Source organism: Strix uralensis, chromosome 11 (genome assembly GCF_047716275.1).
Source record: "Strix uralensis isolate ZFMK-TIS-50842 chromosome 11, bStrUra1, whole genome shotgun sequence".
Lineage (NCBI taxonomy): Eukaryota > Metazoa > Chordata > Aves > Strigiformes > Strigidae > Strix > Strix uralensis.
In genome coordinates this window covers 2,392,651-2,405,238 of record NC_133982.1, presented here as the reverse complement: position 1 = coordinate 2,405,238, position 12,588 = coordinate 2,392,651, and the positions used below count along the sequence as shown (strand labels likewise).

Below are 12,588 nucleotides of genomic sequence, written 5' to 3'. Positions count from 1 at the left end.
CTCTGCGGGTTGCATCAGCCACTGGGTCTTCGGAAGCAGCGACCTGCAAGCAGAGAGGAGAAGGAGGGAGCTGGAGCTGGGCTGCTCGTGGAGGCTGGGAACAGGCACAGACCATCATCTCAGCTCCCTCTTGTGGTTTCTGCTGCCTGGTAAAACCCCGCTGCCCTCATCCTCCATCACCAGTATCTCCTGGTTTGGGCCGTGGGAGGGTGGCGGGGGGCAGGCGGTACCCCATCACCCTGGGAAGGCTCTGCCAGTAGGTGCCAACTGGCTGGAGAAGACCTTTCAGCTGGAGCAGGACCAGTGCCCCTGCCTTGGGGTTCCCCAGCCGTAGGTTCACAACTCATCACCCACGGCAGGCAGACGTTAAGCTGTGCCAGCTCCGTTAGAGAAACACGCTCTTTGTTACAGAAACAGACCCATTTCAGCTGGCAATTCCTCCGCTCGCGCGTTGTCCCTCCCAAGCAAAACCCAGCTGGGAACACGATGGGAACAGCCTCAGCATGCAGTCAGGCATCCCAAAGTGTGCTAGTGCTGCAGGTCAGGACCTCTTGGTCACCTCTGGGCCAACTCGATGGCATTCCTTCATGACCAGCCTTTCTCATGATGCTTTACCATCTCACTTTCCACAAAGGTCCTGGATCCAGAGCAAATTTCATCCGTGGGACCTGAACCTTTAAAACCCCAGCCAACACCTGACTGAAGAGAGGGATTCCCAGCCATGAACAGTGAAGGCTACATAAATGCTGCAGTGCTGCCGCTGGCTTTCCATGCACAGGAATGCCAAACTTGGATTTAACCCCAAGATGGGCTTTTCCACTAAATGTGTCTCTTTGTCCCTTGTTCCAAGCACTGTGGGTGTGTATCCAGACCAGCACTGTTTCCAAGGAGCTGTGTTGTCAAGAGATGTGGCGATGCGCAGGTTTCAGCTTTTCCTACATCACTCTGGCACAAGCCAAAGTGATGCTTTTAGTTTCTTTTTTTCATTGTTTTAATCAAAACTTAAAGAAATTACGGTTTCAGAAAGGCTTACACATTGCCAGCAGCTCTGTAGGTTTTATTTTTTATTTACTGGGAATTGCAGTGGGGATTTTTCACTTATAACTACCAGCAGCGCAAACTGTAAAATGTGAGTCACTGGATACGCTATGCACTTGGCAAATGAAGTGGTTTGAGATTTAAATATTGTTGTTTGTGCTCACATTAATTGCATTCATAAAACCGATTGCCAAGTTGTGAGCAACTCCCTTCCACCAGAGATTTCTGTACTTTTGGCCTTTTGCATTAGAAAGCAAGCTGTTTCTCAAGAAGTGACATTTCCACGTTCCTCCTCCATCACAGCAGCTCACCTGCACTCTACATCTCACAAAAAGTTATGACAGGCAAACTGCTTTGTTAGCTTTCCATAATATAGATTTTACAAATGTTATTAGAGGCAAACTGCTTTGTTAGCTTTCCATAAAATGGATTTAACGATAAATCACTGTTGAAATACCTCTGCACTGATTGCATCTGGCCTCACCTCCATGCGCGTGGGAGCTGGGGCTGCTGAAAGCCTCAGAGCTGCTGAGAGCAGCATCGGGCGGTGTTCCTGGGCACCCAGTGCCACCCCTATCCTCCTGGAGCACGTCCCCGTGGAAGGGGCCCCAGACCTCTTCCATCCCACAGCCCTCTGCTGAGCATGGTCTTGGGGACATGAGATTTGGGTGGTGCAGCTGGTGGGAACCAGAGGCTCCCTGAGCCCCATCCCATAGGAGGAACGCCAAAGTTTGGCCAACTGGTGAAGCATGGAGATGCCTAGGACCTCTGCCAGGAGTGGCAGAGCCTGGTCACCATCACCACATGAGACTCTCCCCATGGGAACAGCCTTGTTTGCTGCTGAAACCAATGTGGAGGGCTGCGTGGCTGGAGACACCCTGAGCAGCCTGCAGCAGTTGTGGTTTGCTTGTGCACAGAGGTCCACATGACCTCCCACACTGCAGGGAGGGAGTCCCCACAGACACAGCTGGATTAAGCTCCTGCTGACTGTACAGAGCTGCATTGAGGCCTGAAGGTGCCGCAGAAGATTTACCAAAATCATTCAGGAAACATGGGGCAAAGCCAAGGCTCAAAGCACATCCCCACAGTCACAGCACAGCATGTCTCCCCCTTCCCCTTGGGTCTTTCCACTGGGCTCCAGCAGAAAATGTGTTTTAAACTTCCTTCTGTCGCTGAGCAAACCTCCCATTTCCTCAGATATGGGAACTGTTCTTGACCCATGCCAGTTCTCAGGCACTTTTCATCTCTCCATAGCCCAGCACTGAAAGCCCACCTAGTCAATCCAAGGCTGTGGGGGGTGTCTGGAGGCTTTCCAGCCTCAACCATGGCCAGCGTGATACAGTGGCAGTGATTGTCCTGCTCTAAGCAGTAGGTTGGACCACAGACTTCTGAGGGCCTTATCCACCAACATGGAACTTCTCTTTCATGCCTCTACACTGCCTTTATGTCTTCCTACAAGTTACTGGGCACATTAGCAGTTTGTCTTTCTCCATCAAACCTCAAAAATTATTTCCTGTCCCCAGGAGCAGCTCTCCCTGGCAGAACTTGGTCTGTAAAGGCATAAGAAGACATTGACACCATTTCTCCCCTGACTATCAAACATTCTCCAGCTATTGCTGGGAACCTCCTCACAGGCAAGGCTGAGTCACAGCAGTCCTTACAGGGTGCACTCAAGAAGAGGAACATGCACATCTGGGTTAGAGACCTCATGCCCAAGGAAGATGGGCATCTCATGAGTGGCACTCAGCTGTCCCACAAGCTCCTTTCCCATGCTTCAGGTGAGAGCTCCAGCTTCACACACCCCAGTGTGCTCTCTCATGTGTTGAGGATCAGTTGCCAGCCTTCTCCAGAAAGAGCCCCCTACTCTCACACCTGCCTCCCAAATCCTGCAAACCACCCGGATGGGTTCCTTGGCATAGTGAAACCAGAATGACCTTGGAAGCCCACGGTGCAGCTTGCTGAGGAAAGCTTTGCAAACTTGGATTAGTTCCACAGACTTGTCAAGCTTTCCGGGAATTTTGTAAGGTCTGATGAGCCCTCCAGTCTCTGCTTTTCCACAGATTCCCTGTGCCACCTTTGGAAAGTCATTCCCTCCCTCTGCACCTAGGGAAATCAAGCATCTGCTTCCCCAGCCTTGACTTCTCCCATCAGAGAGGATCCCTGTGCCCTATCAAGGCCTGGAGTTTCACACCCCTCCAAAAACTGTGCGGCAGAGAGTGCAAGCACATGGCTTCCCCAGCGTGAGGATCATCCGCTCCACCGGATCTCAGCAGATTTGGCTCCCCTAAGGTGAGCTCTGAGCTCTCCTCAGAGTCACATGTCAGCTGGAACTGTGGGACACATCAGCATCCTGAGAGAGCGGCAGCCCCCCCGCAGCACTTAGTGTGACCATAGCAATAGAGAACAGTTTCAAGGCATTTGAGAAGCCTGGAGCCTAATCCCTATGGTCCTTGTTAGTCACAGCTTATTTCTAGCTCTCCCCAGTGCTGGTGGGACAGACTGGGGGACTGCCACCTGCCCCGCCAGCCAGCAAGCCCTGGGGTTTCAGAACAGGCTGCATCTCCCCAGCCTTGGATGTCATCCAGAAAATCCCAAACCTGTGCAGACGCTATGGACAACACGCACACAGGGACCAGCCGGTGTCTCCAGCTTTCCCACCTGGGAACACCCCTGGGGCCAGATGCCCCAGTGCCACCACAGTGCTCAGCAGGGACTCCCTCCCGTGGTGGGACATAGGGGGTCCCTGCCTGTCCCCGCGGTGTCCTGTGCCCATGCAGGCAGGGACATGCACAGTCCCAGCCCGCTCTGTTCTGTGGCGCCGCTCCCCCACAGGCAGGGATGTGCGTGACTCCATCGCACCCTGCAGGTGAGGACACAGAATCACAGAATCACCTCGTTTGGAAAAGACCCTGAAGCTCCTCCAGTCCAACCATGAACCTCACCCTGACCGTTCCCAACTCCACCAGATCCCTCAGCGCGGGGTCAACCCGACTCTTCAACCCCTCCAGGGATGGGGACTCCCCCCCTGCCCTGGGCAGCCCATTCCAACGCCCAACAACCCCTTCTGCAAAGAAATCCTTCCTAAGAGCCAGTCTGACCCTGCCCTGGCGCAGCTTGAGGCCATTCCCTCTTGGCCTGCCGCTGGTTCCTTGGCTCAAGAGACTCATCCCCCCTCTCTGCACCCTCCTTTCAGGGAGTTGCAGAGGGCCATGAGGTCTCCCCTCAGCCTCCTCTTCTCCACACTAAACCCCCCCAGTTCCCTCAGCCGCTCCCCATCAGACCTGTGCTCCAGACCCTGCACCAGCTTCGTTGCCCTTCTCTGGACACGCTCGAGTCATTCAACGGCCTTTTTGGAGTGAGGGGCCCAAAACCGAACCCAGACATCCCATGACCCCATCCCGCCCTGCCCTCACCCATCACTCAGACCCTCTAGTCCTCCACGCAGGCAGGGACACGGGTGGCCCCAACCTCCCAGTGCCGCAGGCAGGTGTGTGCCCCAAGCAGGCAGGGACACCAGTGGCAGATGGGGACGTGCACCCCCACCTCACCCTGCGCCCTGTCCCCCGGGCAGGCAGGGTGACAAGCAGCCCAGCACCCTGGTTCCCGTGCCGGTGCGGGGACACACGGCCTCACCCTGACCATCACGCAGGTAAAGAAACCAGTGGCCCGACCTCTCCCGTCCCCCCACGCGTGGTCCCCTCCCGCTTGTCCCCCAGGCAGGACCAGCCGGGCGCAGCCCCCCCCCCGCGCGGAGCCCGACCCCCAATTCCCCACGCGCGGGGAGGAGGGACACGCGTGGCCCCGGTCCCGCAGCCCCCCCCCCCCCCGGGGGACACGCGGGTGTCCGCGGTAGCGGCGCTCACCTGCGCGGCGGGGCCGGGCAGTGCGGGGGGGGCGGGCGGCGCCGGCACTTACATACGGCCCCGCGCCCGACACCGCCTATAAGAGCGCGGTGCGGGACGGAGCCGCCCGAGCCCCGCCGCTGCCGACACCGCCACCCCGGGTAGCGAGGGAGGGAGGTAGGTAGATGGGAAAGGCCCCCCCGCCCCCCCGCTGGAGGGGACCCGGCGAGGGCGGGGGGGACACGATGCATCCCCATCTTCAGTTCAGCCCTACCCCATCTTCCGGGGCGGGAGGGGGGGGAGGAAAATGCAGGGAGTCCTCCCCATCCCTGCATTTCAGCTCTGCTCGTTCGGTTTCCAGGGAACAGGATTTCCCTTGTTTCAATGGAAAATACCGACCTGCGGCCCTGAGCAGCCCCATCTCAGGTTGCTGCTGCCGGGAGGGTTGGGCTGGGCCCTTCCAAAAGGTCATTTCCAGCTTTATACATTCTGGGGCAGGAAAAAGGGGGGGGTCTGTAAGGAGAAACTGCTGGGGTTTGGGCAAACTTTCTGCGTCCTTCACTTTTCTCCTGTGTCAGTCCGGAATATTTAAAAAAAACGATAAGTTGTCCATTTCTGCTAAATTACTGATCCTTCCTTGAAGATGTCTCTAGTGTTTTCCCTCTCCACACACGGGGACTCCAGGCCCACAGCCATGCCTCTGCACGCAGGGTGCGTTCCAAGGGGCAACAACTTCAGTTTCTCCCTCCCTGAGCTACAGGCACCAGTTTTCCACTTCAAAGCTGCAGAAATGCCAAGGAGCTGGTCTTCTGTGTGGGGTAATCAAGCAGGAAAGATCGGGAGGACAGCAACAGAAAGAGCTGTGGCTCTGGAAATTCTGTATAAAACTATTCCCAGAAGTTGCAAAGTGTAGAGGAAATGCAAACATCCCTTGATGCTGTTTGAAAGTTAAATTTAGGTTTAACAAGGCAGCACGTTCTGGGTCTCCAATTGTTATGTACTGTTGATCTGGTTTAAGCTGCAGAGTTGTGTTTCAGTGAATACAGACTTGAAAATCATTCCTTCCCTCATTGCATCTCGTAAGAAATTTGGGCAAAAAAATGAAACCAGTGGAATTCAAGAGATCAAGATTTAACTTGTCCTAGGGTAAACTGTTCATTTATTTCTTCTTAGAGCTGCTCAGACTGTTTTGTGGGCATGTTTGCTGGGCTGGGGACCCCACAACTGGACTTCAGGCCAACATTGTAGCGTTGGGAATCCGTTACAGCTCCTGCTTGCCAGGTAATCATAGCAGGAGCGGCGCTTGAGGGCTGCCCTTCCCTGGGCTTGGCTTTCCAGGGAAATAGCCCGAAACAGTCACAGAAAAATAGCCCAAAACATGATCACTCTGTTAGTCTGGAGCAGAGAGTCAAGATAAGGTCAGGTCCAGATCAGTTGTGAGCCAGTTGTAAAAACTCACAGTCTCTGATAAACTGTTTGCTGTAATGAACTGGACAGAGAATTATTCTGAAACCAAATATCACTTTATGCATTCAAAAGTGATTTCAGCTGCCCAGGTAAACTGTTTTATTATACTTATTGTAATTCTAACCCACTTCTAGGGATATGGAACCCACTTTTTTGTGGCTGCATTGTTCTGGGTTGGATCTTACCTAAAAATGTGATTAATACTGTTTTCAGAAAATGAGAATAAAATCAACTCCTCCATGCAGGGGCAGAATGAAATTGTATTTGGTTTTTAGTCATATTAGCTCTGGCATTCCCTGACTTTAGGAGGCTTCCTGCGGTAGTTACATGCAGAGATGCTATTAAATAAGGAAAATAAAAGGACTAAGCATGTAATCAGTTTTGGTAGAAAAGATCTAACCCAGGAATGGGGAAGTTCTGTAACCGCTAGAACTAAAGTGTCGGTGGGAGTTTGAAGCCATCTATGGGAATTACACACTTCATTGTCTCATGTAACTCAATGTCCTTTAGCCTTGAGCTGTGCTCCTGATGTTCGTGCGCTCCTTGGACCCACCTCCCAACTCCGCTGGTTGCTTCTGGCCCCTCTGGACCAAGCGCAAGAAGAGTCCTCCCTTCCCAGACTGCGCTTTGCAACTCCTGGGGACAATTCTCTTTGAGGAGAGGGGTGGAAATGGGGATGGTGGGCTCTGTCCTGCTCGGTAATGGTGGCTCCTGGCTGGGGGTGATTCTGGTAGTGTGAAACTGGTGTTCTCAGTGGTTCCTTGTCATTTTGGAGGAAGGCTGCCTCTGCCGGTGTTTGCCCGCTCATGGACTTCCTCTAAGGGTGTGCCACAAAGCGGAAAGCTCTGACTGCATCTGCTGGAGGGAAAGACCCGGCTCTGTCTGGGGAGGAGCTGCTCAACAGGTTTCTGCACTTGGGCTGCTCCTCGAGCTGCAGCAGGACAGCGGCTGGTGGTTCCCCAGGCTGCCACAATCCCTCCAGGCCGGTAGAGCCCTGCCCCAGGCACCTCCTCTCCTCCACTGAGGGCTTTTGGGCGGTGTGTTTCTCTGCTGGGCAGTATTTCACCCTGCCCATTTCCTTGCACTGCCACATTTCCTTGTCCCTCTGGGAAGTTTTGAGGTGGACCTCCCACAGCTGGTTACTGCAGAGCTGAGCTGGGGCTGGCCAGCACAGGCTCGAGGCAGCTGGGCAGGGCAGTGCAGGGTCCCCGCTGTGACTGCCTCTCTCCCGCAGGCTCCTGGAGGTGCAGGATGACTCTCTTTGACAGCGTCTACCCCTTCTACCCGCAGCAGAGGAAGGCCTTCGTGTTCGATGTCAGCACCATCATAGTGATTGTGGTCTTCCTAACATTCGCTTGCAGCTTCCTGCTCATCATTCCAGGCATCCGTGGACGGGTGGTGCGTGACCCCTCTCCCTAGGGATAAGCATCTGCTCCCCACGTTTTGGATGCTGGGACACTCCTGGCTGGTTTGGGGTGAGGCAGAAGGGCAGTCAGGGCTGTTCTTCCCTGCCTGATATCCCACCTCTCTCCCCACAGAGGCTGTACTGGACTCTCCGGGTTCTCCTCAGCCTTGTCGTGGGAGTGGTGATCGTTGGTAAGTGCTGCGCAGCCCTTGGAGGGTGGGTCTGGGGGCAGGATTAAACCCTGGGGCAGGGTATGTGTCCGGGAGACACAAACTGGTGGTCACACCCGTGGCCTGGCCAAGGCGGTTTGCAGTGTCTACCCTGCTCTGCAAAGCACACAGCTTCCCAAGAGGGCTTCCGCACCCCTGGCGCAGGGGCTGTGAAAGCACCCGAAGGTGCCCAAGGTCACTTCTGAATCAAGGGGGAGCTTTGCTGGCTGCAACTACACCGTAGAGATCCAACAGCCCAGCTCCGGTGGGCTGCACAGCCCCATGTCCTCTGACCGTGTGTGTGAGCCAACACGGGCGGGACACAGGAACAACCACGAAACCACAAATACAACCACAGAGTAAATTTATTTTTGTTACCTCGTGAGCCAAGGGATCCCCAAAGCAGCACCCGGGCAGAAGCACACAAGTGGGACCGCGGGCACTGCAGAGCTCGGTCGAGAGGATCATCAAACCTGCTGTTCTCACCTGTATTTCAGGGATTCATGCGGGTGTAGTTCACCGCTGTGCTTTGATCTTTCCCACAGCAGGGCAGGAACCTCTAAATCTATCACAGGCCTGTGTTATCTAAATGCAGGTTCTCTACTGCTCCAGCTCATGAGGCTAAACAACAATTAGTATGATATATGTGGCTTTTTACACCACAGCTACAAGTCACTTGAGCACGTTTGCAATCCTCCTCACCGTTATTTTTCCACACCGTGCAAGCCCCGCTGAGCTGCCCGCTGCTGAGGGAGCAGGACTGGGCAGCTCAGACTGTGACCAGGTGTGTTTGGAGGACGAGAGGAGCCTTGTAGTGATGGGGAGAGAGCAGGTTGAAATAAAACACAAGCAAGACAGAGACTGGGGCGGGGGTGTAAAGACCTTCCAAGGAGCAAGGCAGGAGGAGGTGAAGGAGAGGATTTGATTTAGTAGAAACCAGGAAATCTTCTGTAATAAATGGTGGTGGAAACCAGACTGTGGGATTTCCAACTCGGAGAGGGTGACAGGACATGTAAGCCAAAGATGTACTGAGGGGAAAGAAGATACCAGATGGGGAGAGCACCCTAAATCAAAGAAACTCTCCTGCTGTGGAGGACAGGGCAGGTTACAAGACTGCTTGGAGAGGGATGATGAAGCACAACCTAAATGATTCAGCTCCCAGTTTGACCAGGCAATAGAAGTAGGTAGCCAGGCCGTGGGACTCTGCTGGCTGACACATGGACCAGCCCGGCATGCGGTGGTCACCCTCCACCTGGGGATGTCCAGGCACTGGGAGATGCCACCAGAGCTGCACAGAAACACGGTGCCAGGCTGGAGATGGCAGAGGGTGGAGGTCAGGGCTTGCTCCACAGCTTTAACCGGCTCAGCGCTGGAGAGCCATCCAGCGCCGCCCTCGCTACGAAGATGCAGCCGGGTACTGCTTGGGCACACACGAGGAATTACTTGTTTTAAAGCCAACATCAGGATTTCTGTCTGGCAGCAGCAGGGCACACTCGACCCTGCAGCTAGAAAACGTTCCTGCAGAGCTGCTACTGGATCAGTGCCCTCACAAGTTGATTCAGCAGCTGAACTTATTTTGGGGCAGGTTTTCTTGTTCAGCCTGAGATTAAATCATCACCTTCCCTTTCAGCTCATTTCAGTGCTGGAAAATTAAGCCCATTGCAAGGTGAAAGTGTTTCAGAAAAGGATACTTTGTTCTAAAAAACATACACCAGAAATGCTTCAAATTTTTCTTTTTCCCCCGGCTGAAATGACTGTCAGAGCTCGCTCTTCACCACCTCCATTTGACAGCAATCTTCACTATTCACAAATAGTGCAATCTAGGGAGCTTAATATTTGGAATGAAACTCACCCCTGTTCCCAAGGCTGAGGAATGGGCTCATTTCCAAGCCCCGTCCCCAGGGGCTGCGGTGCTTGCCGTGGTGGGGAGCTTGCAGTGAAGTCCTGGAGAGGGTGTCCGAGGAGGGATCTGAGCTCCCCTGCTCCCAAATCGAGGGAGTGGATGCTCAGCAAGGGGAGGACATGAGCTCTGCCAGGGCGTGGGAGCTGGTTGAGGCACATCCTGGTAGCTGAGTCAGCTCTCCTGCCCTCCTTACACTCCCTTGCCTGTGATCCCCACCTTGAGCACAGCAAAGCCTGAGACCAGCCCCTCTTTAACCCCAGCTTTACTTTTGCTGGCAGCTGTCCAGTTCACAGGGGACTGGGAGACCGGATGGGTGAAGGCAAACACCTCCTACAAGTCCTTCAGCTGTGCCCTGGTGAAGGCGGACATCGGGCTGCATGTCGGCCTGGGGGGGGTGAACGTCACGCTCATGGGTGAGTCTGATATCCCTGTCTGGAGCTCTGGAGTGGCCATGGCCCCTGGAGGTCTCCAAGAGCCCTGTGGGTGGCCTCGGTCTGCATGGAGACTCCGGGGACCCTGCTGCCCCTGGGGTGCCTGTGCTCCTGGCTGGAAACACCCAGGCTGCTGGGACACAGCAGGACCTTGGTCTTCTCCCTCTGGCAGGAAACCCGGTGAGTCAGATCAACGAGACCATCAACTACAACGAGCACTTTGCCTGGAGGTTCGGTGCAGACTACGACCACAGCTACAGCGAAGGGCTGGAGAGGGGCCTGCCCAGCCCCATCCTCTATGTGGCGGAGAAGTTCACCAAGCAAAGCCCCTGCGGCGTGCACAGGCAGTACCGCATCTCCAGCCACTACGCATCGGCCACTCTCTGGTGAGCCTCCTCTCCTGGTGCAGGGCAGGAGAGATGCAAGGATGTGGGAAGGGCTCTTCTGAGATGGATGGTGATTGCATGCTGCCAGGAGGAAAGCCATGTGCATGGAGGGGTCTGCAGTCAAACCAGTGGCCCCGTAGGTACCTTGGGGTGAGCAGATAGGAAGTCCTGGTTCTGGTCAACTCCACCAGGGCTGGGCACAGGAGAGGGGAACGCGGTGCAGATCCTTGCCGTGATGCAGTGATGATGGCAGGGCTCCATCCGCACTGAGGGAGTTGGAGCTGCTGTCCTTGGTGGCCCAGAGAGGTCCATGGACACGTGCAGAACTCTTCCATCCCCATCTGGGAGGGTATTTAATGTCTGGGAGTGGGACCAGATGAGGAAAAGCTGATGACGCCGTTATTGTGGGGTCGATCTCGACTCTTTAACAGGATCTGCTGAGCAACGACATGTTGCTGCTCACTTGGGCCAAGGGAGAGCTGGTCCACAGCTGTCAGGAGACAGTCCCCTCTACCATGGGTTGTGGGGAGCAAGGGTCATTGCAGTGCTATTCCCCCTGCTCTGGGTTTGACAGCAGGGATGCAGAAGCTAGGAAAGGGGCCTGCCACTGCCATGGAGCAAGAGCTCCTGGCCATAGCTGAAGGCTTCCCCTGTCACCCCGCTCCTCAACCAAGTCCAGAGCTGCTGTTAATGACTTATGCCCGCTTCTGGAATTATCCCAGTCCTGTGTGCTGCTCTCTGGGGTCTGCACTGCCCCACACATAGAAGGGCAGGGAGCTGAGATGGTCTAGATACACTGAGTGGGCTGCCATGGCCTCCTTGAGGCTGGTATGGTCTATGGGCTGAGCAATGGAAAGAGGAAATCTGGGCTGCTACCTTCTGGATGCAGCAGTGTAAGCATTGCACATCCGCCTGCTCATCCTGCGAGGCTAGGGATCACTTCTTGGCCTCATACAATGCAACCTGGAGTCCAAATTTCTCCTCCCTCATGGAAATCCTCGTATAGAGCATCCTATTCTATGGCACTAGCACAACTCATCTGTTCATCTTCTCTTGTCTCCAGGGTGGCCTTTTGCACTTGGCTGATCTCCAACATGCTCTTCTCCATGCCTGTCCTAGTCTATGGAGGCTACATGCTCCTGGTGACAGGGGCCTTCATGATCTTTTCATTGCTCTCATTCTCCACTGTGAGGAACTCCCCGATGTGCCCGATTCAGTTTGGGATTGCAACCCTGCGCACAGGCTATGGAGGATCTTTCTGGCTCACACTAGCAATTGGTAAGGACACTACACTGGGCCACACTACTTTGTCCCTCTGGGTGTGCAAGAGTCCCAGCGTTTTCCCCCCAGAAATGGAGGTGAGAGAGCACAGGGAGTGCAGCCCACCAGAGCCCCGGCCTGTGCCGCGGCAAAGCACGTAATTTGTAGAGATGTGGAGAGGACTGGCAGAAGGGGGAACACCATCCCCATCTCAAGGGTGGTGGAGGGATTTTTAGTCCCTGAGGTGCAGTAATGCAAGATGGGGATCACTTGCTTGCGTTTTAAGACCCATGCCTGTGTTTTGAGATGCTCAACACAGCAGCTGAAGCCACCTCATAGAGTAGAGAAGGCATTGTCTCCTGTCAGGGGGCCATCTGGGGAGTGGTGCTGGGTGGGAAGTGTGCTGGTGTTTACAGGAATGCTCTCAGAGAGCACGTTGTCTTCCAGGCTTGCTCTGTTTTGTGGCTGGGATCACTGTTGTTGCACTGCACTACTTCAACTTGGACCTACTGAAAACTTTCTTTGATCTCCGCGAGGACAAAGCAGAGGAGTACCAGGAAATGACTGAAGTGTACATCAACCCTCATTTTGTGAATGAAGGACTGTCTCCTTCTCAGCCCTCTAAACTCAACCCCAACAGCATCTAG

The 12,588-nt window shown here is 54.7% G+C and overlaps 1 protein-coding gene across 1 annotated transcript; it reads left to right on the top strand.

Moving 5' to 3' along the window:
- The first annotated feature begins 7,598 nt into the window (after positions 1–7,598).
- DUOXA2 (dual oxidase maturation factor 2) lies at positions 7,599–12,588 on the top strand. The gene is made up of 6 exons (XM_074880421.1): positions 7,599–7,745; positions 7,886–7,943; positions 10,143–10,277; positions 10,468–10,681; positions 11,745–11,959; positions 12,389–12,588. Exons 1-6 carry the CDS (start codon positions 7,599–7,601, stop codon positions 12,586–12,588), a joined length of 969 nt encoding a protein of 322 aa, XP_074736522.1.